Genomic DNA, 27,902 nt, shown 5'->3' on the forward strand with positions numbered 1-27,902 from the left:
AGGTTTACGAAAACTGACCTCTTCGCAGACGACACTGCTATTTACGCTCACCCGTTTAGCGCAACAACAGCCTCAAGGCTTCTAACGTGCGTTCAAAAAAATTCGTTGTCAAGTAGGCTATGGAATTTTGAACGTCGATATACCGAACATCAGCCTTCAAAATTTCATAGCCTACTTGACGACGAAATTTTTTGAACGCACGTTACAATACCGGCTAAATTCATTGATGCATTATAACGGCAAATGGAAGATTCGCGTGAATGAGAAAAAACTGAATGGAACTTGATACCTGACTAAATTTTCGTAAACACATTGAAAACTCACTAGAAAAAGCCTACGCGGCTAAAAAATATCTACATTCTCTATTGTACAAAAATAGTAAGTTGGAACCAAAAATTATTTATACTTCAGTAATTCGACCAATTATGGCATATGCTGCACCTGCCTAGTGTCACATAAAACCAACACCCTTTAGTCCTTTGCAGAAATTCCAGAACCAAATATTTAGAATTATCTTGAATGAAAACAAATATACAAGAATAGCGACTCTCCACGATTCTTCTGGAATAATGACCATTAAGAAACACATAGATAAATTAGCTTCCAAATTTGATGAGAAATCATATTATGTGAGCGATCTCGTTAGTCGGATTACAATACCTCGATCCACCAATAAGAATCAAAATGAAAAGCATGTTCTCCCTTACGAACATCTGCCAATCTTTTTCAAAAAATATGAGCAGAATCCGAATTCTTTCATTAATTGAAAGTGTATAATTAAATAATGAAAACACAATTCTAAAGAAATTTTAAAATCAAGAGCCAGGTTTTTTACTTTCATTTAACTGCAAAATTAATCACAATCACAGTATTCTATACCAATATAAAATATGTTAATACTCTAAATTATTATAAGGTTTCCTTACCATTGCTCCAAAAAGATAGGTAGACATGTTTATGTAGAACATAAAAAAAAATTTGTTATTTATTTATTTATTTATTCACAAAAGAACACAAACGGGTAATCCAATAACCAAAAGAGTGTTCAAAAACTAACAATACAAAAAATTAACAAAAGTGCCTTATTAATATAATAACAACTGAACAGTAAGTAGAAAAAAGTAGCAAACAAAGACAATTAGAAGGCTTAACAATTTGCAGACAGAAACAATATCGCTAACAACCCTTCGATCACCGAGACTTATCATATTGAAGTACTTCAGTCTAATGGGGATCACCTCCCGTAAGGCTTAAATGGAATCTGTACCCCAAAACGCGGTGGATCTTTCGTTGAACTTTTTTAAGACGATTTATATATGTGTCGTATTTGGGATTCCATAAACAAGATGCAAAATGTTGTTTACTGAACACGCAATTATAGTAATAGTCCGAGAGCTGGCAGCAAAAACAACTACCTCATTAGTTACCAAAGGTTTGGTATGGCACTTTGGTTCAACTTTATTACCAAAACTTGAAACCGCTCGTCTGCCGGGCGTGAGTGGTCGCCTTATGGGATAAAAAAAATTGAAAAGATGAGACAAAATCGATTGGAACTTCCTAATAGTTACCAAGATGAATGTTGTGTCAAAATGGTCTAGGATCTTAACTGAATTGAAATCGTAAGCGTCTGCCAACAGGGGTGGTCGCTATTTTGAAACAGACGCTGTCGAATACAGGGTGGTCCAGATCGTAACCAAGAAATTTAAACCACGTATTCTACATCAAAAATAAGCCCTAGTTTGTCATATGAACATATGTCGAGAAATGTTTCCTCTCCGAGATACGGGGTGTTAAAATTATAGAAAAAAAAAATGTTTTTTATTAATAACTTTCACACTGCTTGGAATATTTTTATGAAATTTGAGACATAGTTTTTGAGCGTCAAGGAGCACTTTTTGCATAATATCATTTCTTTTCTATTCTACCTGTGGCCTCCGTACTGCAGCGAGACTGAATATTTTCAGATAAAAAAATGATACGCCACTGGTTTTTCCGACAATAAAAATAAAACACATTATCATGCATAAAGAAATCACCAAAATTTGATATGGTAGGTATATTATAATAATAAGACTGTTTTTGTGAACGAAACGTGTAACTAAAAAAAAATTAAGAATTAACAACCACAGTCGAAACGAACTTAAAGTAGATGTTCGAAGTATGACCCATTTTGCTGAACACATAATTCACATCGACGTCTAATAGATCCGACAGCAGCAACTAAATTTCGTTTTCTCAATTCGTCGCAAGCATTTTGAATACGGCCAATAAGTTTTTCCCTTGAGTTCACAGGAGTCATATATACGATTTCTTTCAAAAACCCCCATACGAAGTAGTCCAAAGGGGTAATATCGGGGCTCCGTGGAGGCCAACTGACTGGCCCATTACGCCCGATCCATCTTTATGGAAAATTATTATCCAACCAGTTCCTCACATTTCTATGAAAGTGGGCTGGACAACCGTCAAGTTGAAACCAAGCCGCTAATCTTGATTCTACTGGAATATTTTCCCACATATTTGCAAGCTCTGCCATTAGAAATTGTAAAAAATTTTCACCACTAACTCGTTCTGGTAAGAAACAGGGTGCAAATAGGTGATTATTATAAACTCCAAGTCAAACATTAACACTAAATTCTTGGTCGAATGGGATATGGATTTTCGTGGCCCATACATGCTGGTTATGAAAGTTTACCACGCCCCGACGACTAAAACACTATTCATCAGTCCATAATATAGTATTTAAAAAGTCTCTATTCTGCTCAATTGAACGAAGAATCCATTGGCAAATAAATAACCTTCGTTGTTCATCACCTTCTCGTAAACCTTGGACGGGTTGCAAGAATTTTTGACTTAGAAAATCGAATTGTGCGAGCTGCTATTCGACTGCTTGTTGTTGGATTCCTATCAAATTCACGAAGTATCCTCCATGGCACACTTTGCTTTCCACAATAAAGAAATTACAGTCTTTTATGGTTATGCTTGTATTGAAACGAGTAATTGGAAACCAAAACTGTCATTTGAGTTTTCTAATCGAATTAATCTACCCTAAAAATAGGAGAAAATTGCTACAAAACCGTAGTAAGCTTTTTATTGCTATATCAAATTTTTGCGATTTCTTCCTGCATGAGAATGTGTTTTATTTTTTTAACCGGAAACGGTGCCTCGTACAGCAAAAAGTCATGAGACCGAATTTGCTCCAAATTAAACAAGGATTTGAAAAGTAATTTTTATTGTCGGAAAAACCAGTGGCGTATCATTTTTTCATCTGAAAATATTCAGTCTCGCTGCAGTACGGAGGCCACAGGTAGAATAGAAAAGAAATGATATTATGCAAAAAGTGCTCCTTGACGCTCAAAAACTATGTCTCAAATTTCATAAAAATATTCCAAGCAGTGTGAAAGTTATTAATAAAAAACATTTTTTTTTTCTATAATTTTAACACCCCGTATCTCGGAGAGGAAACATTTCTCGACATATGTTCGTATGACAAACTAAGGCTTATTTTTGATGTAGAATACGTGGTTATTTCTTGGTTATGATCTGGACCACCCTGTATTTGACAGCGTCTGTTTCGAAATAGCGACCACCGCTGTTGGCAGACGCTTACGATTTCAATTCAGTTAAGATCCTAGACCATTTTGACACAACATTCATCTTGGTAACTATTAGGAAGTTCCAATCGATTTTTTCTCATCTTTTCAATTTTTTTTATCCCATAAGGCGACCACTCACGCCCGGCAGACGAGCGGTTTCAAGTTTTGGTAATAAAGTTGAACCAAAGTGCCAAACCAAACCTTTGGTAACTTATGAGGTAGTTGTTTTTGCTGCCAGCTCTCGGACTATAAAGGATAACTGCAGTTTTTCGATGAGAAAACCACGGCTCTGGCTAAGTATGAATCCCCGTGTTACAGGACGAAGTGACATGGTCGATATGTAAATCGAATTTAACTTTAGAATCAAATACAACTCCTAGCCATTTCATGGCCAACCGAGTGCTAAAATAAAAGTGGAGTATATGCACATTGTTATTCACATTAAAAGAATTCCCTTTACTTAAGAGGTAGGTACCGAATTGTTGTACATATTATAAATTTTTGGTTTGAATATTTTACAATTCTTTCGTTGTAGTACCTTGTGATGAACGACATTTTTAGTTTTTCTCTTGGGTGCGAGAATAAATAGGGCAGAAAGTTTGCCGACTCGTGAACACGGAACATCCAACTGGCCATGAGAAAAACAACTATTTTCTAGATTTCAGCCACACACACCCAAGGACTGGCCTTGCGACTTGATAATTGTCATAGCAAACGCAAGACGAATGGGAAATTGAATTCTCTTAAACTCAACTGACATATCTGATGGGATCATCGGAATTCTGGGAATAAGAACTTCCTCACCTTTATACTTTTCTTTGAGTATCGTGCAATGAATCACGTTACTTTTAAGGTGTTTCACCTCCAAACGTGTTCCGTTGCAAAATTTCGGCTGGTTAAGATTTCTCAACATAATGACATCTGATCCAACCTTCAGTTGTAAATTGTGTGGTGGCAAACCTGGTAAATCCAATGTGTTCAAAAACTCAGTAGGATAATTTGTAGTTTCATTCTCTTTTGTTGCACTATCTATAGATTTATAACAAAGCAGTGGACCAATAATTTCACTCAACAATGCTACTCGCATGTTTGTAGTTAATTGTAGTTTTTGCACATAGCGCCACAAAGTTGATGATTTTAGTCAAGCATAAATTTCATCGGCAGCCGTCGATTTTGGAATGACCGGTAATGTTTGTCGGAAGTCACCAGACAACAGAATCAATGCGCCCCCAAAACATCTTGAATCATTGCACAAGTCATTCATGGTCCGATCGAATGCTTCCAATGCTCGTTTGTGGGCCAATGTGCATTCATCCCAGATAATTATTTTACTTGCAGTCAGAACCTTTGCCACTGCTGAGTGCTTTGCAATATTGCATGTTGGGTACTCAACTATCTGCAGGTTTAACGGTAACTTAGACGCAGAATGAGATGTTCTGCATCCCTCTAGCAACGTGTCTGCTATCCCAGAAGAAGCGACTGCTACTACAATTTCTGACTTTGCACGAATAGAGTCTAAAATTATTGAGATTAGGAAAGGTTTACCAGTTTCACTGGCGGCATCAAGGGAAAATAAGCCCCCATTCCTTTCTTCAATTGTCCCCAATATCCTATAATAAACTCCCTTTTGTTGTGAATTCAATAGTGGTACATTTTTGTTTGTACTAAGTGGTTTAATGCATCTCGATCATACTCTCGTTCGCGTTCCAATTCTCTATTGAAAACGTCGTTAGTTCCACGATGAGGCGATGGCATTCCTAACTCAACCAACAAACTGCCAGACATGAGATAGAATAGAATAGAATAGAATAGATTTATTGATCCTTCCAGACATTAATAAAAATGTATAAGACACGTCAAGACAATTTCTGAAAAAAAATTAACATAGTACAGAACAAAAACAAAAGAAAAAGAAATTTTTGATCTTAACATAACTTATCTTCCAAAAATTCTTCAACACTATAATAGCACTTGTTGATCAAAAGTAATTTAATCTGACTTTTAAATTGCTTGTCAGTCATACTCTTAAATTTTTTATTTAAGTGATTATAGAGCTTGGTGCCAATGAACATTGGTGATGAAGTGAACTTTGTGGTTCTGTGCATTGGAATGCATAGTACATCATCATTTCTGGTATTATATGCATGAAAATCAGTACACCTGTTCAAAAGGTGGATACTTTGTCGGATATAAATCAAAGTATTCAAAATGAAAATAGATGGCAAAGTCAAAATCTTGTACTGTTTGAAAATCGGCTTACAGGATTCTTGAGGTTTCAATTTAAAAATCATTCGAAGGATTTTTTTCTGGGTGATAAACACACGACCGCTGACCGTTGACGACCCCCACAAAACCACATTATAGCAAAGATGACTATAAACCATACCATAGTAGATTCGAAGCAGGGCATCTGTCTGAAAAGTGTTCTTGAGTCGGGATATTGCATAATAGGACTTATTAAGTTTTTTACAAAGATGGTCTATGTGATGTTCCCATCTCAAATTACAATCAAGAAATAGTCCCAGAAATTTAACACAGTCTGTAGACTGTAATTCCTCTCCTTGATAGTTTAAGGTGAGTGGTACTTCATTATGGCGAATTTGGAATCTGATAATTTCAGTCTTAGCCATGTTGGGAATGAGTGTATTTTTACGACACCAATTCGTGAATGCTTGAACAATGTACTCGCAGATTTCACGAAGCTCGTCAGCACTGCAAGCCTTAACTGCAACGGAAATATCATCCGCGAATAAGATCAATATATAAGCAACAATATATTCTGGTAAATCATTTATGAATAGTAAAAAAAGAAGCGGTCCCAGGACTGAGCCCTGAGGGACGCCAAGATCAGTGACATATTCCTGTGACTCGCAATCATCTATTCGTACAAAAATCCTACGTTTCGACAGGTAGGACCTTATCCAATCAAGGAACACACCCCTAAAACCCATTTGGTACATTTGATCAATTATGAATTGATGCTGGAGACAATCGAAAGCACGGGAAATATCGAAGAATATCCCAGCAACGTGGGTTCCATTGTCCAAGCACTTGTAAATAGACTCCACAAATTCGCAGCAGGCAGTCTGAGTGGACTTCCCGATTCTAAAACCATGCTGCTTGCTTGTCAGTATAGAAAACTTTACCAAGTAGTCATACATTCTATTGAATATAATCCTCTCGAAGATCTTGGATAACGGACTTAGAATGGAGATGGGCCGGTAGTTTGCAATATCAGTAATATCATCCTTTTTATGAATGGGTGTAACCCTTGCTAATTTTAAGACAGAAGGAAAGTGTCCTAAGGAGACCGATTCGTTAATTAGATAAGCCATATGCTCAGCTATGTAAGGAGCAATGGATTTAAGTATTTTCGTTGAAATAATGTCAGGGCCGGTGCCACAACTATTTTTTAAGTTGGTGATAGCTGATGTGATCTCATCCGGTAGCACGGGAAAAAGAAAAAAATTATGATGCATTAATCGGTGTGTAGTACACTGAGTGGACAAGGAATTCCCATAGTGATCTTGCAATGTTAATTTGTTAATCTCCGCAAAATATCTACCGAAAGTCTCCGCGACCCTAAGTGGGCAAGAAATTAGAGCATCATCAATATTAAGTTGAATGTGTTTCAGGTTACAGACATTCATCCCTATTTCATTTCTAACTAATTTCCAAACTGTTTGATTGATATTGTTCGATTTTTGGAGGAGATAACTATTATAGTCTTTCTTGGACTTTCTGATTAATTGGTTGTAGGACTTTCTGGCATTTTTGTACTGATCAACCGCCTCTTGAGTTTTCAAGTTCTTTAGCAGCCAGTGGAAATTTCTGAGGCGATCTCGAGCATCGACCACGGCCGAAGTAATCCACCGTGGTTGTTCAGTAGAACAAGGTTTCACAGCTCTAAGAGGACAGTTGCGGTCAACCGAGGAACTCAAAATTTCAATGAATATTTGAAACTTATCGTCTATTGAAGAGTTAAGGTAGATCTGATCGAAACTGGTACCAGAAACATGTGAAGAAAGATTGGACAAATTATTTTGTGATAAATTTCTTTTATATCTTACGTGAGGGATATCCTTCACATCAGCATCGAGAAAGTGATACTCGAGAACCACTGCCTTGTGGTCGCTAATGAAAGGTTCGAATACGGTAACTTCGAAGTCGGTCTTATTACAGTTAGCAGCAATGTAATCAACCTTGCTCACCGAGGTCCTGCCGTTTCGATTTGTAAATACTCTCGTGGGTTCACGTGAACCGACGGTCAGATTTGCACCCACTAGTAAATCGTCTAGGGATCTTTTCAGGGAGTCGTCAACAGAGAGATAGTTCACGTTCAAATCACCACACAAGAACAAGACATCAGTAATAGAGTTGCAATAGTCGAGAGCATACTGCAACATATTCAAGAAGACATTAAAATCTCCATCCGTGGACCTGTAAACGCTCACAATACAAAACGTTGACTTACCCAATCGTATTTTCAACGCACATATTTCACAGTGCATTTCCTTTGAAAATTTTTCGACGTTTATCTTTTGCACTTGGTAGTCGGAGCTGACGTAAATGGCGCATCCTCCATGCTGGCGGCTAGATCTACAGAAATGTGCACCTATTTGGTATCCGGGTAAAGCCATAAAAGGAATTCGGTCCGATGTACACCAATGTTCAGCAACACTTACAATGTCTGGTTTAGTTGAATCAAATAATAATTCCAAATGAGTCAACTTGTTTGCGATACTTTGGACATTCAGTTGCATTATTTTTAATATATTAAATTCATCCGACTTGAGATTATTTATCGTAATTTCGTTGGAATAGTAAGAAGTCATGGAATTGAGTCTTGTTCTCGACGTCGCCTCAAAAAAAACTTATTGACAGTTACTCCCTGTGGCCAAAGCGTAGGATCCATAATTTTAGTAATATACTGCGATGGAAATGTAAGTTTGAATGAAGCATAAATGTCTGGTTGCTTCGAATTCAATTTTTCACACTTCAGATCAGTGATGAACTGATCCAAAAATTTACATATATCATCCGTTGTAGTTGAAGGGCTGAGTCTTGAGACATGCACATATGATAGGACCTTTTTAGGTGCACTCGAAAGAGCAGTCGAATCTGAAGAACCAATGATAGGTTTGCTTCTATTGTTTCTCCCACGCTCATTCTGATAACACAGGTCTTCGATCAAAATCAAAGACTGGTTGTGGATATCCGCATTCACCTCTAGATTAGGATTGCCTAATGTGACACGAATACGATGTAACATGTGTTTTGACATGTCATCTTTGTACTTATTCCACAGTTGACATGGATTCGATGGAAAGCCTGTCGAAATAATGATGGCAAATAATGTGCGAATCTGGCTTGCAGATGCAGAAACAATTGCTTCAGCGGGTTCTTTATCCCAGTGAGTATCGCTTTCCAGCAGATTGAGCTCTTGACATGCAGCACGAAATGTTGGATACACAATACCATCGACAGTTCGAAGAGACGCGAAAGATATCGGCCCAGGAACGTTCACCAGCAATAATCGCAAGTAGAAACATTCGTCATTTTTCGGATGAACTGTGTGAATGCGACCAAAAGCATCAGTTGAACGCACATCTAGATGGTTGGGCTCCACATTTCCTTGACTTCGACGTTGAAATTTCTTCAAAGAAGCATTTCAAGTATAATAGCATGGCATCTCAGAGTAAAGTAAAGTTCGTGAAAATGGATCACTTTGGCATATGGAAAAAAAAAACTGGTCAATGTTGTCGCTGGAGGTGTTTCAGCTCGTTGAGTCATATTTGTAGAATCGGAATACACCCTTTGTCCATTTTCCATATAAACTGCCAGGTGTACAACAGTCGGATACCGCTCGTGTATCAGAAATGAAAATATCCGCCCAATTGCCTCATTGCAGCTGACAATTTGATACTGCGTGATCTCATCGTTGGTCTGGGGTTTTGTACACCAAAAACCGCCATATCACTGCTCTTTTGTAACATATTTACAGATATATTTGATTGACTTCACTGAATTGCAGTACTCCACATTGCAATGGGCCTTGAATGTTTTCGAAAGAAGTGGTGAATAAGAAACAATGCAAGAGTAATCGTTTATAACATCATTTCCATTAACTCTCCTCATGGTGGTTCTGCCGTTATTTTCAGGGGATCGACGGCGATACAGTGGATAACCATCGTTACCAGTGATAGAGTTGCTGGTAAAATTGTCAATCTACCTACATTAGCTGCATCTCGGTCGGTGGATATTGCATCTCGTAAATGAATATATTCCTCTGAACATAGTGACATTGAATCATTCTGATATAAGTGAGGCGCTCCGTTTCAATTTTAAAATACGTGTCCACACAATACTGCTGCAACAATCGACGAAATCTCAGCAAATAGTTATCTGCATTTTAACGAACCATTAAACAAAATTCATCGAGATAACTTGTGTTTCACATATTCGTTGCAATTCTCCATAGTCTAAGATCCCGCTGCAGAATCCCTACGTTCATTACGTACAGAGTTAAACACACATTTTTACATACGTTTATGGATAGGAGAACACACTGATAACACCGCAGCCTGTCAAAAGTGGCCGCAAGTAATTTTATTTAAATTAATGTTAATCGATATTCGAAGAGAAATTTCGTTCACTCCGTATTGAAATAAAATATCATCCACATCATAGCAATGCATGTAGAGAATACTAAAATCCATGGCTGCCGTTGCACACTTGGCCGCAACTACCTCGCAGCCAGGTGTAAGCAGGTAACATTTCGAAGTATTTCTACGTTCATAACGTACACGGATGTTTTTGATATCAAATTAAAGCTAATTTTTTTTCGAATTTGATGATATATGGCTGCCTGTGAAAAAATGGCCGCAAGTTAGGTCTGCCATCTGTTGAAAACGCGAGATATCCGAAATAAAGTGAAAGAGATGGCGCGCAACTCGTTAGATTAGGAATATGTATGCTAGCCGTGTGAGTGTTTAAAGTCATTGCGCATATTCATATTTATATATATTCATATTCATATTATCCTGATTCTCCATAGGTACCGAAGTACCCCTCAGAAGCTCCGTAAGCTTGTGCGAGTTCGGAGAATCAGTTTTGTTCTGTGCGTCGATAGATAGGGTTTTCAGCAAGGGGTTCAAACGATAGTAGAAACGACTCTACATTTAATCCAAAATTATAATAACCTAATGGATACTATAAAAAAAAACTTAAAGTATAAAGAGATTTATTTTATAACAAAAAATTGTTCATTCACTAAGTATTACTTGAATCAAGTGATATTTCAAATCAGTATATTACATTTTCCTCCGATTCCTCGCTGCTTTCATAATCGCAGTTGTCATTATCGTCGTCGCAATCAGACTTATCTTCATCATCTGAAGATTTGTTAGCTGAGGTACGTAATACATTTTCAACCTGTATGGGAGTTGAACTTCCCAGAAACCGAGTTTTTAGCGGAAAACAACCGGATGAAAAATTATTCATCGGGTTTTATCCGTACGGTGGAAATCTCGCGGCGATAAGCGCCGCCGAAAGTGCAATCCGGTTGTTTTCCGGTGCGAAACTAAACCGGAACACGTGTGAAAGATCCCATTATATCAGTGTTAAAGCGGCTACACACTACCCAACTCGGTCGGGACGACCAGATTGGGCGTTGCGTACAGACGGCACGACCGCCGTCCAACTTGGTCAGTTGAATTTTGAATTTCACGATCGCTGGAGTATACATCGCTCGGATCAATGGTGACGGCCATTTTTGCAGCAGCGAATACCTCTCCAGTCAACATCTGAATACAGAATGAGCTCGTTTGCCTCGTTTCCACCCGACAGAGCTCCACATGATCCAACTTGGTCGGTCGGTCGTGCGGTTGGATCCGACAAGACCCGACAAATCCTCTGTCGGCGGTCATAGCTACACACGGACCGATTTCACATCCAACCCAACCAAGTCGGCTTGTCGGCCCGACCGAGTTGGGCAGTGTGTAGCCGCTATACGGGAGATCGGCCACCGAATGCGAAGTTGAGCGAAGCTGTGCTTTTTCAATGCTAAATAACGAGTTACGTCACTCGATTCGTAGCTTGTCAATTATATTAGTACTGAAAATGCTCAGCTTCGCGCAACTTCGCATTCGGTGGCCGATCCGCCTAACTCGGAACATCGGGTAAAAACCCGATGGTGTAGAATGAGTCGAACTCTCTCTTACTTTATTTCGGATATCTCGCGTTTTCAACAGATGGCAGACCTAACTTGCGGCCATTTTTTCACAGGCAGCCATATATCATCATATTCGAAAAAAAATTAGCTTTAATTCGATATCAAAAACATCCGTGTACGTTATGAACGTAGAAATACTTCGAAATGTTACCTGCTTACACCTGGCTGCGAGGTAGTTGCGGCCAAGTGTGCAACGGCAGCCATGGATTTTAGTATTCTCTACATGCATTGCTATGATGTGGATGATATTTTATTTCAATACGGAGTGAACGAAATTTCTCTTCGAATATTGATTAACATTAATTTATTTAAAATGACTTGCGGCCACTTTTGACAGGCTGCGGTGTTATCAGTGTATTCGCCTATCCATAAACGTATGTAAAATTGTGTGTTTGACTGTGTACGTAATGAACGTAGTGATTCTGCAGTGGGATCTCGTACTACCAGTATTGCGACGCGTAAGAACAATATCACGCGTTTCCAAGTTTTCACCTACAATCACAATTGCCACTTGGTCTATTGTAGGGGAATTGAATTGGCGTTCATGTGCTCCAACAGGTCGTTTATCTGCTCTAATCACAACCTTGTGATCGTCACTTGGCATACGTTCCAAAGCAGTTTTAAACAATCGAACCAACGCATGATGTTCATGAAGTAGTTGCTGCAGATCTGCAGAAGAATTATTCTTCTCACATCTGCATTAGTAGATTGACGTTGATCAAGTTGATCATCCATATTGCCTATGAAGTAAATTTGGAGGAATTTATGCTGTGCATCTTCAAGTGGTTGCAATGATCCAATTCGATGGTGAATCTGGCCTTGCATCTAAGTAGCAGAAAGGGAAGACAAAATGAGTGATTTGAAATCATTAATGTTAACATTATATTCCTACCTTGAATGTTAGATTGCGTCCACGTTCTTGAATTATATACGCTCCAAATGAAGACATTTGGAAACACCCATTGTATTTCTTTGTGTTGTTGGAATTTTTTGACTCGGATGTTTCTCCACGGAGGAGAGAATGCAATGGCTCAGCTGGAGGAGGCAATAATGGCAATTTCACCTTGCCTTTTAGACAGCACAATCCCGGTATTTCTACAGCAAACCTCAATTCATGGCAATAGCAGCATACTACTTCCATCAGGCCAATTAAAACGTAATGGTGAGAGCTGTAGTCGATTGAACTATAATATTGAACTATTCCTTTCAATTTTATATTTGGGTTCCTTCTGGTTCGTGGACGATTACGATTAGCTCGAAGCTGTGTCATATCCATCTGAGTAGTTGGACGTACTGCCTCTCTCTGTTCTGGTGTTTGTGACTCACGAAGTCGGGCCATACTTACACGGCGCTGCTCCCGTGCTATGCTATGTCTTGATCTTCTACAGAGGATTGACTCGAAATATTCCGAAGCCTGGTAGCATAATGGCTTCGTTGAGATGTATTAGCTATTCTGGCACGTGGACTCGTAAATAACACTGGAGAATAACACAAATCGTTACAAATCAAAATAACGATGGAATAAAATGGATGATGAATAGTTTCAATAACGAATTACCACTGATCACTATATGTTTAAGCCACTTAAGTTTTGCAAATACAAAATAAATATAATGGAACATACAAAGAACAACGCTGAAAATTCGAACTAAAGACTGTAGTTGAATTATTATCTATCGTTATAAGGTCTTTATCTATGGAATAATGTTGATATCGCCCGATTGGTCTTCGTAATAGAAGTTTCTTTCACTCACCTTGAATTTCTTAATTTTATAAACCTTGTTTGGAACCCAGACACTGACCTACTTCAATTTGCTACGTCACATTAATGCGGCTTTCACAGGTTACTGAAATAAACTTTGTCTTCTTCTGTGGTACTTTCACTTCTTCTTCTTCAAGTGTTCCAGTACTCACAATGGACGTAACCGTAAAACTCAAAGTTCGTGCACATAACCATGTTTAATTTTGAAGTATTGAATTCATGAGTTCAATTTCAATTTCTAATCACGGGCTACCACAGTTCGCGTTAGTTTAAATTCAGTACTTTAAAATTATAAACATAATTTTGTGTACGAACTTTGACAGGAGTTTTACGGTTACGCATTTACTTATGAGCTAAGATCTTAGAAATCCAAGGCTAAGACATTTAGGCACCTCAAAATACACAGTTATTTTTTACATCGCCATCTAATGACGATAATTGTAGAAAGGGGTTTGTTCAAAACCTAGAAGACCGGTAGAAAGACAGGTGTAATAACAACTGGACTCAGATGCGATAATATCATCAGAAAATGTAGTTCACCGAATTGATATCAAATATAATACTTTCATTAAGACGCTATAAACCGTAGCGACACCCACTGGCATTATTCGCAGGAAGGAAAATTATTTCCTTTTTTTTTTCATTTTATCAAACTTTTCAGAGTTTTAATGTAATTTTATGTTAACCTGGCCGTAAAAGAATTCAAAAAATCATCTTTTATAACGAGCAGTTCATCCAATCTTGAGTTATAAATGGTGTAACTCACAAAATGGCCGACTTAGTTTTATATATTAAGATATTTGGCTTAACGCTCACCGACAAATTTCAACGGAGCAATCTCCTACTGACTACGGCTGGAAATTGGTTGATAAGAAATATGAGTTTGATTGTTTCAAAGGCGATCAATTACCAGAACTTGTACAAAAATGTTATTATTCAACCTCTACAAGAAAATACAGGTATGGAAATATCTTCATAATATCTTTATCTGAATTAAACAATCACAAAAATTTAAGAATACACTGTTGTATTGGAACGAATTTTATTTCTCAGATTTTAAGGCCCAACTGCGACACGGAAGTGACTCATAGAAATAAATGTCTTACTTAGGATAGTGTTATTTTATGTGAAATCAATCATAAATGAAAGACGAGCTGCCGAGAGTAATATCTATAGAGAGCTAAAGAATTTGATTTCTTATCCACTGACTGACGGGCTTTGTTCTACGGAATGGCTGACTGACCATTTTATTTCTTAATAATATAGTCAGTAGTACTGACTGACCGGCTGTGTCCCCATTTAACGTTAACTGACTATTATGATTTTGATTTACATAACAAAAAACAAAAGTTTATAAAGTTTCAGCCTAAAAAAATTCATTTTATTATCTCGGTGATCACGACATGTTTCACAGCGCACCTGAGGCACCTGTTCTAATATACACTTGACTGACTGTAGCACTTTATTGTATGTTATGATTATAACCACCTGGCTTAATGAGTTCAGAATCTTTTTTGGCTCTATCTCTTGGACTATATGGAGCATTATGTACACCATACAATGTTGATGATTTTTCTCTGGAAAATTTTAAATGCAATGCGAAATAAAACTCTTCAACCCACTAACACAAGGATAAACAGGAATTCCAACTGATCTGTCAAAACTACAAAACTCATATCCTTTGTCGTTTGGTATAAGATCAATTTTTGTGTACCTCGTGTAATATAGGCCTGCTCTAGAAGCACTACAGTAATGCCTATGCCGAGAGCATTTATGTAAGCAGGATGAAGTTTTTAATTTTTTACCAACAATTATTCATAACTATTCAGTTTTGAAAATTATACTGAAAATTTTCACCATGACTTTATCTTTCAAACATTCAAACCAATCGAACCAAGAAAAATATTGATGAGACTATTTTTGTAGAGTTTTGTACTGTAATTTTGTATATACCCATATTTATGAAAAACTGACAAAAGAGGCCTTCAAAAAGTATCAACCTCATAAAACAAAATGATATTTGTTTGCTAAATGAATACAAAAACTTCAATCTATAAATGCTGGTACTCACAACTTTTGCTTGACTCTCTCTGAAGTCCCCACTGAACATGGCTTTCATTACATCACATCTGGCTGTTAAAATTGCTCTATGAGCTGTATAGGACCCCCCATCCAATTCGAAAATGACATCGGTAAACAAGCCTTGATCGAGGCATATATCTTTGAACCTTTGCTTCAAATAAGATTCATACTTCAGATCCGGATAATCGGGATCTAGAAATGGATGTTTTGTCAATAGAACAAGAAGTTGAGGCAGTTCTAAGAATTCGGCAGCATCTCTGGTTTGCTGAAGAAAAAAATAATGCACTATCCTTTTGAGGGGGAGAATGAAAAAGCTTATACCTGTAGATCCAGTGCACTTCTATCAACCGTTCCTGTATAGGCAAACTGCAAACATTGTTGAACAGCAGCAGGCGTAACCAATTTTGATAATGTAACGATGGTTTGACCGTCAGGTTGTATATTTCTGATGCACTGAAATGCCGGATGCTCCCAATCCCTAGCAGTGGGCAAAGCCTGACAGCTAGCTCTCCGTTTGTACGTTTTTTGCTCATTCTTCACCTGAAATACAATTTCGAGTATTTCAGATTGATCAATAAAGTGTCAGATGTTTTTCAAAATTGCTTTCTCATTTTTTCAATTTTCTACTGAATAACCATTGGTATATCTACGGGAGATGATTCCCCAACATAAGGGTCCTGTAGCGTTTCTCGAACAACTGAAGAACAGAAGAATCATCACTTGGAAAACTGGACCTGATCGAAAGACCCTCCCAGTCAAAAGCAAGATTTGGATATTATTAATTTGAGTACTGAAGGCATTTCTAATTCCACCAAGATTAGCACAAGATTTTTTACGCAGAGATGATATTCCCTCCAGTGCAATTGAAGGACAAGTTATGTACCTATGATTATTTTATTCTTCTTCATTCATCATCAAGTCTTCGAATAAGTTTTGATGAAAGCTTTATTATTCACTTTGTTTTCTCGTTTTCTGCTCTGTTTCTTTGTTATCAGATATTATTTCGGGATGAAAAGAGGATAAATAAATTTTTATATCAATGGAAAAGAAGCTCTACAGTATTAAAAGCTTATTCTGTAAACAAATTTGTCATCACTACACTCTACTCACGGGGAGACAGGGTTTTTATACTGAGGTTTTGCCCCAAGCTCTTATCATACTGCAAATTGTATGGTACCCCGTTACCCTTACCATTGCTAAAACTCATACATATGCTATATTGTTTGATAACAAAAAATGTACTGCTGACATTCATAAGAATATATATATATATATATATATATAACAACAACAACACAAACAGTCTTTATTTTAAATCAATGGCCACAATAACAAATTACTGATAACTAATGAAATGAAATAGTGTCAACAAAGAAATAAATTACTTCATGAAATCATCAAGACAATAAGGCCCTAAGTTCAAAATAAGGTTAAAAATTTTCTCCTTGAACCCCGTATTATTCCAGGTAGACTATTAAAAAGTTTCAGGCATCTGCATTGCATTTGTTTATGGCTTGTCGTCAGTCCATATTTAGGAAGATTAAAAGATAAGGATATCTTTTCTTGAGATTTCTATAGGTGTTGAAGAATACTTGATTTTTGTGGAAAAATAAGAGGCATTCCTGTATAGTCCATTCAAGAATGATTGACATCCCAGTAGGTCTTGAAAATCCAGTCGCAGCTTAATATCTCACACAAGAGGAATATGCAAATATAACCTAGACAATTATTTGAAAAGAACAAATATTTGAATTCAGAGCATATTAATTCAAAATTGAAACACTAATGTTTCCAATTTGTAGGATTAAAGTGAGAACATAAATAGCATACAAAATTCAAATTATCGTCGGTCAGTGCATAAATTCACACATAATAGAACTATAGATCACTGTTTATTCACAATACCAACATGAATTCCGCAAAATATAATCCCAACCAAGGAGATATAGGAAAGGAGGCGCAAGTGGAGATCGGAAATACTCCGCTGCGTCCAATGACGTCACAATAGCGCGCATTGGCGTAGATAGAATAGAAATTCAGTAATTTGTCGATCGTATTCCTTCAACTAAAGATTGATAGTGGTCGTGGGATCGGAATAAATTTCACAAAGAACTCCAACTTCTTCTATGAGCGACGTTTCGCAACTTTATTGTTGCTTTCTCAAGCTCTAGAATTCAACTGTGTTCCTCTAGTCCATGACAAAAAGATCGCAATAACATGTAGGTAAAACAGGTGACAGCGACACACTCCTTTCCGTCGTCAAATTCATAGAATAGAAATTTCAATTTAGATGTAAACAGACGAAATTGGAGGTTATATGTACATTTTTAAGCAGAATGATGTGATCCGTACAGAAAACGTTGGTTTTTACCATATTGCATCAGAAACTTCTACATCCAGAGTTATTAAATCGAATTTATCACAAAAATATCTGATACAGTTTACGAGAACAGTTAGTGCAGACATTTAAGATTTGAAGTACACCAACAGCAATATACCTAGTTCTGAAGTTCAGTACCGAAGGCATACGAGCTAAATGAAAAGAAGAAAAGATTTCGCTATATGATTATCTGATATATATATATATTGCGATTAAATACAACATTATTGTCGTCTCTCGCATCTCAGCCGCCAGTGGGCTCTGTCTTACCAATCTCCATCCTGTAAACCTCTGGATTCCATCGCTTCATAGACGCCTCCCCTCCACGTTTTTCAAGGTCTTCCCCTTTTTCTCCTTTGAGGTGGTACCCAGGTAAGTACTCTCTGTGGCCATCTACCCTCACTCATTCTCGCCACATGACCGTACCATCTGAGGGCTTTAGCCTCAATGGTGTCTAGGATATCTGTGTCTACACTCACTTTAGCTCTAATATCCTCATTACGCACACGGTCCTGCAGTGTCAAACCGCAACAGCGCCTCCAATATCCCATCTCCATCGCTCTTAGCCTTTTCTTAAGCTGCGTCGTCATCTCCCACACTTCCGCTCCATACGTGGCGACGCTTTCTACTATGGTCTTATAAACCCTTCTTTTGATGCCTTCATCTATTGAGATACCCATATTTTCACACTTTCTGCGCCATTGTTTGAGAGCTGAAGTAAGGTAGATTTTGAATAGGGTGGGGGCTATCGGGCAACCCTGACGAAGACCTTTCTTTATGGAAAACTCCTGGGAAAGTTCGGTGCCCACTTTAACTCTTGCTGTGATGTCAACGTAGAGTGCTTGTACTGCCCTCACATATATCTGGCTCACTCGATTTTCTTCTAGGGCCTTCCACAGTTTAGTGAGTGGTACACTATCATATGCCTTCTGAAAGTCGACAAAAACTAAATGCGTCCCAGATTTCTCTCTGTTCTTTTCTCTATAAGCTGCCTGAGGCAAAAAATATTGTCCACACAAGATCTTCCTGCCCTGAACCCGCTTTGCTCTTCCATTCCTTGTATTTCACTTTCTATTCGATTTTTAATGATTCTGCTGTACAATCTGGAAATTGAGTTAGTAACACTGAGTCCTCTGTAATTGGAACATATTTTACGATCTCCTTTCTTATGTATATAGGTGATATAAGCTGTTTTCCATTCTGTAGGAATCTCCTGTGTTATGAGGAAGTTGTTGAATATATATGTCAGCAGATCATGAAGTTCTTTCGTGTCATTCTTGAGGAGTTCTATCGGAATGCCTTTGGGTCCGGAAGCACGATTATTTTTCATTTCTTTTAGGGTCTTCTTCACCTCTTGCGTTGTGATCATCTCTTCCTCAGTGAATGATGTTTCCATGAAACTATTCATATCGTCCACACTAAAAAATTCAGGCCTATCCTCCGTCAAAAGATCTCCATGATAACTCTGCCATTCCTGCAATGAGATAAAATTGATTGCTGCAGTTTCTCTTTTATTCGTTCTTGTTGTCTTCAGTGTCTTCCAGGCTTCGGTGGATCGAGTGGTTCCAAGGTACTGGTCTATATGTTTGCATTTTTTTCCCATGCTGTATTTTTTGCGCGAATTACTGTTTTCTTTACATCTATACACAGTCGTTTATACACTTTTCTATCTTCATCATCCTTAGAGTTCAACCATTTGATATATGCTTCTTTTTTTTCATCTATCACTTTCTGTATATCAGGATTTAACCAGTCAGGTTTCTTTTCACACCGTTGAGTGTAAGGGCCTAAGGACTCTAATGCCGCCTCTTGTAAACATCTAATCATTTCGTTGTACATATTAACACCAGAAGAGTAAGTTATTTGTTGAAGTTTGCTGTTGAGTCTTCCCTGGTAGAGATATACTGTTGACTCATCCTTGAATCCGTCCAGATTGAATTTAGTCTCCTGTATCTTTGAAACGTTGGGATCTATCTATATTTCTTTCGCGATGTGTGTCAATGGAAAGAACATTTTAGCTCCAACTAAATAGTGATCGGTCCCACATTCCGGACCCCGCAGTACTCTCACATCGTCCACCCTGATTACCGTGTTCTGCTTAGTGATTATATAATCGATGATAGATTTGAGTCCTCGTTTGGGTTGTCTCCAGGTGTATCGGTGTATCGTTTTATGTTGATAAAATCCGTTTTGTATCCTTTCAAATCAAATCAAATCAAATCATATCAAATCCTTTCATTGTTATGTCAACTTTTAGAATTCTTTCATTTATTGCCTCCCAGTTTTTTATGCCACTTTTATATTTTTTTGAGATCAACATGGACACACCCGTCTTTGCTCTGTTCTCCCGATTCACACCGCTATACAAATGTATGTAATTCCCTAGAGTCTCACTTCAATTTCCTTTCTTTTTTGTTTCAGAGAGGGCTATGATATCAATATCTAATTTCGTGATCTCTTCCAATACTTCATCCTGTTTATTTCTCATACCCTGCACATTCCATGTGCCAAAACTCAAAATCCTTTTCCGTCTGCCAAGTCGTCTCCGATTATATCCATCCGGTTTCATATCTTTGGTGAGAATTTAAGCTTTTTTATATTTTTTACAGAAGCAGGGTTGATGGCCCTACGTCCTAACCCCCAACCTGGAGGACCAAGTTATTTTTAATCAAGGTGTTCTTCCTTTATACCGACTGTCTTTCAAGACTCATGAGATCGGTCTTCCCATTTGTTCGCCTTACCCTGGCAGGAGCCCTTACAGGGTGCTATCATCCGGGCCAGATGAACCCTGGTTTTTTAACGAGGTTGTTACTCCTCCCCCTCCTCCTTTCTCACCTCTTGCGTGATGAGACCCCAGGCTTGGGACTGGTATAGCGGAGTCAAACTTTATCTCAACCCTGTATTGATTATCTGACCTATATATTATTATACCTGTGGAAAAAATGCAGTAGAACAACGAAAACTGCTTGATAATATAAGAGTTTACTTGAGTAAGTATCATGATTTAGGAGAGACAGATGAGTAAAGATGAACTTTCAGGAAATATGTGAGAAAACCGTATAGGTATAAAGTATGTCTAATTGATGAACAAGTACGATAGTGGAAAGCAATTCAGTTTTTCGTGATACATTTAGTAAGTATGATATTTCAAACAGTACCTTCAAACTTGTCAGAAATGTGCTGAAAACCAATCTATTATTTCAATTCTCAACTCATAAAGGCTGGGTATATAAAATAATTTTGCATTATTACATGAATTTTCTCATTCAGTTCCCATTGATATGTTAAACACATACCCTAGAAAATTTAGCAAAAGGAAATACGTAGTTGGTATATATGTCAACAGTTAACTTGGGTCACATCAAATACCTGCATGTGCTTTGTAAAATAAGCAGACTATAGAAAAGGAAACAATCCTAGTATGCAAGGTTCATCAACATAAGTCCAGCCTGTTCTCTTGTTGAAAATTTTTGAGGATGTTTTCTCATTGTTAAAATAACGCAGTCATATTGGTCCTTGTTTGGCCCAACAAATTAGTAGGAAATTTCTTCCAATTAATTTTTGTTTTTAGGATATTGTTTTCGGATAAAAGGTTCAATTCCAGGTACTGCAGGAAAATACTATCCTATAATGGCTAATTGTTATTGGAACTTCCAAAAGAAGTGTCTCGACTAGAAGTTTAGACGGAAAGTACCATTAATGAGCATGGTGCAGTCATTATTTAAATCAATATGGATATGTTGAGTAGGAAAAAATTATCATATGGCTCAGGGACGAACTTTTACAGTTCTATAAATTGGTTTGATAGAGTGAAACCAATGTTGTAATGAATAAAAAGAAAAAAACTGTAGTAGCTTAGATAATGATTCACACAGAAGCTTATCATTAAATGGGTTAGTTAAGAGATAATTGAAATAAATGCGAACCAATGCAACCTTACCGTCCTTACCATCTCAATTGTAGCTTCTCATTAATGTTCTATAACTGTATCATTTCATACATGTTCTATAATGCTGTCTCGTGTTAAACTATTGCCTTACAATGTGCTGTCATAATATAGGTCAAAATATTTAAAATGTAGTATTATTTTTTGGTATATACCTTGAACTAACATATAAAATATTATCTCTATACTGATATATCTAGAAACGAGGTGAATGGGAAATACTCAACAATCATCTTATATCATTCAAATAGGACTTATTAGCTCACTAATCAAAAATGTATAGCCTAAGTGTCCAAAAGCAGACAGAACAAACTTCAATATGTGAGAATAGATCATCGTTATAAATCAAAATGAAAAATTGCTGAAAAAGGTGGAGAAGGGAGCATTGAAGACAAACGGGGCGAAATAATATGCATATGTGGGATCCATAGAAAAAATTTATTTCATGATGGAAGCAAAAAAAAAGGAATTAATTAATTATTTTGTCCATTTTGTTGCCAATTTGTCAGTGCAACGAGAGATCCCTTGTCCCTTCGGCTTTTTAAGTAGCATATTGAAATATTTTACATGAATAACTTTTCTCACACTCAGAAAACAACTCAGCAAATCTTTTCGACAATCAATTTTATTGTTAATTTTTGTCACTAGACCTTTTTTGATATTTTTCAGCTTGTCGATATCTCTATCAATAGGGATTTTTCGTTCAAAACATCTAAATCAACCTTTGAATCCTAGCATCTTCTTGTATTGTAGACCTGAAAAATATTGCACACTATTTGAATTCCATCGAGCGAATTTCGAATAAGGATCTGCAAAATGAATTGAATAATTATTAATTATAGCCTGAACATTGAAAATTTGTACCAAGGATGATCAGTATTCTCTGTATGAACATCTTGTTAACACGAAAACTGTCGGGTGTATTTAGATTGCCGACAACGCCTCATCGAATTCGACATCGATAAAATGTCGATAGATTGTCGATCGATCGTGGTGCCACTGCAGATCATGCTGTGCTATCGACTGAACTACAACTCAATATAAACAGTGAACTGAGATTACACGAAACAACCGTTGAAGGATTTGATTACAACAAAGCAAATGAACTGTTGATGTCCTATGACTTTTTCGGAAGGAGGAGATTATGTGGGGAAAGTTCAAGGATGTTATTGACAAAGTTACGTCTTTTTACACAAGCGAAATCACTATAAGAACTAATCCGATTAAGCCTTGGATCGATGAGGGTGTACTGAAGCTTGTGAGGACCAAAAGATCTTTATGGAGAAGATATCTTTGTACTAGATCTGAGAGTGATTATCAAAATCCCAGATCCTACTCCAGATACGTTACATCTTCAATAAAAAAATCTTCTTCTTCAAACTTCAAAAATAGGCATGATTGCCTGTTTCTTCTTCGTCACCATGCCTAGTCTGGTCTTAAGTTGTCACTCCAACGCTTCCTCGGTCGTCCGACACTTCTGCGACCCAAAGGTGATTTGTTGCGGGCAATTTTTACAATTCGTGTGTCGTCCATTCGATTGATTCCATTCGACCTTCCTATCCAGTATCCAGGTGTTAACATCCTTTATCCTACATGTTTCCCTAATAGCTTCACTGCGTTCTCGGTCTAGTAATGTTTTTCCAGCAATTCTTCTGAGTACCTTCATTTCTGCCGTTTCCAGTAATCGTTTTGTCTTCGATGTGTCCGGTCGAGTTTCAGCAGTATAAGTCATTAGTGGTCTTATTGTTGCCTTATATATTCTTGATTTCGTTTCTGTTAAAATATGTTTATTACGCCAGATTGAGTTACTGAGGCAAGCTGCTATTTTAGAGGCTTTGTTGGTTTGCTCTTGGACCTCGGCTTCAACGTCTCCATATCCCGATATTTCTATACCGAGATATTTGAATTTCATGACTTGTTCAACTATTTTATCATCAACAACCAGCTTACAACGTGTTGGAATTTTTGCTGTTGTCATGCATTTTGTTTTGGATATTGATATCATCATATCCAACGTTTCAGCCGTCTGATTGCACATATGAAGAAGCTGCTGTAGATCATCTTCGCTCTCTGCGACCAGGACCGCATCATCGGCGTAACATAAGATCTTGATCTCTAATTCGCCCATTTTGTATTCCCTCAGTTTACGTATTTTCTGTATTATCACGTCCATGATGATGTTGAAAAGAAGTGGGCTTAGAGAGTCCCCCTGTCTAATTCCTTTTCCAACTGGTATTGCCTGGGTTAGCTCATTATTTATTCTGACATGGATTTTGTTTGCCTCATATATATTCTCAATGGTTTTCATCAAGTTATGAGGGATCTGTCTGGCATGGAGAAGATGTATGATGTCCTCAAGTTCAACCCGATCGAACGCTTTTTCCAGATCTACAAAACATAAATATGCTGGTTTATTATATTCGATGGACTTTTCCATTATCTGCCTGATGATGAAGACCGCATCGGTGCATGATCTCCCTGATCTAAACCCCTGTTGCTCATCTGATAGCGTAATCAGGCGGTTGATCTGATTGGTTATGATCTTCGTTGTTAGTTTCAATGAAGTGCAGAGAAGGTTAATGCATCTGTAGTTAGTTGGAAGTTTTTTGTCACCCTTTTTAAACATTGGGATTGTGATACTCGTCCGTCATTCATCCGGGATTTTATGACTGGAGATGACCTTCCGGATCAAACAGGTTAGTTGACGTGTGAGGCTTGGTCCGCCATATTTGAGTAATTCATTCGTTATACCATCTTTTCCCGGACTCTTCCTATTCTTCATTTTTCTGATAGCATCTTCCACGTCAGATTCATTTATTTCAATATCCTCATTCGTTGTTATTTCTGGTATTCTATTTTCAGTCCTAGGACTGTCTGCTTTATACATTTCGGTGAGGTATTGGATCCATGTTTCTTGTTTGATCTTACTTGATTCATTCAATTCTCTGATTTCTTTTCTTTGGTTCCGAATGAATCGCCACATTTGCTTCTGCAGGCCGTAAAAATCATCTTCCATCTTCTTTGAAAATTTTTCCCAGTGACTATTTTTTGTTTTTCTGACCAAGGCTGTTGTTTCATTTCGAACACGTTTGTAGTGTTCGTAAGATTCTGCGGTTTTTGAGGATCTATATTTAAGGTAGGCTATCTTCTTGTCCCTACATTTAGCCTTGACTTCTTGGCAAAACCATGGTGTCTTACTTACATTGTTGGTATCACGTTTTACTACACGCTTGCCTAAAGCTTCGTTAGCAGCGTCCTTGATATTTTGTTGAATTTTTACCCAGCCTGCATCTACGTCATCTGAATTATTTACGGGGTTTGTGTCTATCTTTTCCTAAGCCTCTCCTTATGGACAGATCCCACAAGGAATCGATATTGATTTTATCTATTTGCTTTGTCGAATGCTTATATTTCTTAGGTGTTAGTTTTATTTTAATTTTTCCTAGCAGTAATTTATGATCACTTCCTATGTTAGCTGAATTAAGAGTTCTAACCTCGAGGATCTGACCTGGATGTATGGGTCTATTGGTGACTATATAATCTATCACAGAGGCATGACCTCTGGTATTAGTGAATGTGTATTTGTACTGCATTTTAAGGTCGAAAAAAGTGTTATTGATACGCAGTTCATTTATTGAGCAAAAACTGGTCATAAGTTCTCCAATATCATTCAAAATTCCCTCGTTGAACCTTTGCTTTATACCAGGAATCACCTCATTTCCTACACGAGCATTGAAGTCGCCTAGAATTATCATAGCTCGATTCGGCGAGAATGACTCCACTACATCCTGCAACTGGTCAAAAAAGTCCTCCCTCTCCTTCCTAGGTTTGTTGTCCTCCGGTGCATACACCGACAGTATAATTAATTGTTGTTCATCAGTGTTCAGTTCGATAGCTAGAATTCGAGAGGATACGTAATGGCACTTTTCGATATTGTTCTGGTACTTATTGTGGATCGCCACTGCTACACCTTCCTTTGCTCGTTCTCTTTTTTCCACGCCGCTATATACAACTGTGTAGTCTTCATACCGTTTCTGTCCTTTACCCTTTACCTTAGTTTCCTGCAGGGCACATATATCGATGTTGTTGTCTTTTAGCTCAATGAACATTTCTTGATCTTTGTTGTTGAATGCTCTCACATTCCACGTTCCGAAGCGCAAAATCCCTTTCCTTTTCCATCTCGTTATCTTAGTCCTTACGTGATTCGTCCTCCTATAATCCGTCCTATTCCGGATTTCAAATCTGAATTCAAGCAGAATCTGCGCCCCAGGTCCGGAACCATAATGGCGTAATGTGCGATAGCTTCGAGGAGATGGCCGATATTTTTGCAGGGACTTTCGCATCTTCATTTACCTCAGTTTCTCAAGTCGTCTTCGGAGATTAACTCTTCAATGATCAACCAGGAGTTGGTGAGAAGATTTCTTTCTAAGGTGAAGAAGTATTCTTCTCCACGACCAGATGGTATCTCATCGAACTTACTGAATAACTGCGCTCAGTCCCTTGCCGAACCACTAACAATTATTTTCAACAAATCTGTTTCCTCCTCATCACTTCCGAAGGATTGGTTATGTGCTTCAGTGACGCCAATATTCAAGAAAGGGGATAAATTAAACGCTTATAATTACCGCCCTTTCAGTTTAACTTCCTGCGTTTCAAAGGTACTGCCTTGTCTGAACATATCATCCCTGACCAGCAGCATGGATTCTTGCCAGGCCGTTCTACCTTGACGAATTTGTTATCCTGCATTGATGATTGGACTAAAGCCTGGGACTCGAATGAGCCGATTGATGTCATATACCTTGATTTTGCAGGCATTCGACCGGGTACCACATCGCCGTTTACTTGCTAAATTAGAACACTGTGGTATCAGAGGTGAAATCCTCAATTGGATCAGATCATTCCTATATTCCAGATCTTATCGTGTCCGAGTGGGAGGCGTTGTCTCGACTGAAGACACTCCTGTCATCAGTGGGGTCCCTCAGGGATCTGTTTTCGGTTCTATTTTTTTATCCTGTACACGTGTGATATTCCTCCGCTCATCATATCCCCAAGCGCTACGTTTGCCGATGATACAAAATTGTATAACTACGCCTATTCCAAGAACATCCTTCAGGACGATCTCAACGCTATAGTCGCTATAACCAAATGGTGCAGCATTTGGTGTCTGCCGCTCATTATAGGAAAATGCTGCGTCCTCCACATTGGCAAAAATAACCCGAGATCAGTTTATACGGTCGACCAGTCAATCTTGTTATCGGTGACTAGCCATTGCGAGTTGGGTTTGGTTGTGGCAAGTGACCTGAGATGGTCTGAACATATAACGACTGTTTGTTCAAAAGCGAAGCAGGTCACATTTCAACTACAAAAAGCTTTTGCCAGATGTGACATTTCAACGAGCAGGCTCCTGTATCAGTCCTTTGTCCGGCCAATCATGGAATATGTCAGTCCTGCTTGGTCGCCGTCACTCAGAGGAGAGGTAGATAGAATGTCGTTCGGTATCGTGCTGCCTTCTTACGATACGAACAAAGACTTGGTGCGGCTTCTTTAACAACATTCGAACAATCAAGACTTCGCGGTGACTTAATAATGACTTATAGTATAAGTTCAATTATGGTGGTTTGAGGTCGCTGTTTGTGCTGAACGTGAACGATGGATTACGCGGACATCAGAGGAAATTGAGGGTTGGACGATTAGCTACTCGGAATTTTCTATCGAATCTGGTGTTCTCCGTGTGGAACAGTCTTCCTTTGAGGTTGTGAGCGCGTGTCCTGTTAACGTGTTTAAGAACAGATTGGATATATTTCTTCCTTGCTGAGGGGTTTTTTTTCGGGTTATTCCTCTTTGTGGGATTTTTTTTTGTGTGTTTTTTTTTCCAGTTTGTACAAGCATATAAGCAATTCTTTTTC

General features: G+C 37.9%; 1 protein-coding gene across 1 annotated transcript in view; it reads right to left on the bottom strand.

Annotated features, from left to right (window-relative positions):
• LOC123314419 (rho-related BTB domain-containing protein 2) overlaps nucleotides 1–27,902 on the bottom strand; it is a 226,144-nt gene that overhangs the window by 56,593 nt on the left and 141,649 nt on the right. Inside the window, exons 4-5 of the mRNA XM_044899706.1 lie at nucleotides 15,992–16,210; nucleotides 15,660–15,935 (exon numbers count right to left, since the gene is read on the bottom strand). Coding sequence (XP_044755641.1) covers nucleotides 15,660–15,935; nucleotides 15,992–16,210 — 495 coding nt within the window. The remainder of the gene's footprint in view (nucleotides 1–15,659; nucleotides 15,936–15,991; nucleotides 16,211–27,902) is intronic.

Source organism: Coccinella septempunctata, chromosome 5 (assembly GCF_907165205.1).
Source record: "Coccinella septempunctata chromosome 5, icCocSept1.1, whole genome shotgun sequence".
Taxonomy (NCBI): Eukaryota; Metazoa; Arthropoda; class Insecta; order Coleoptera; family Coccinellidae; genus Coccinella; species Coccinella septempunctata.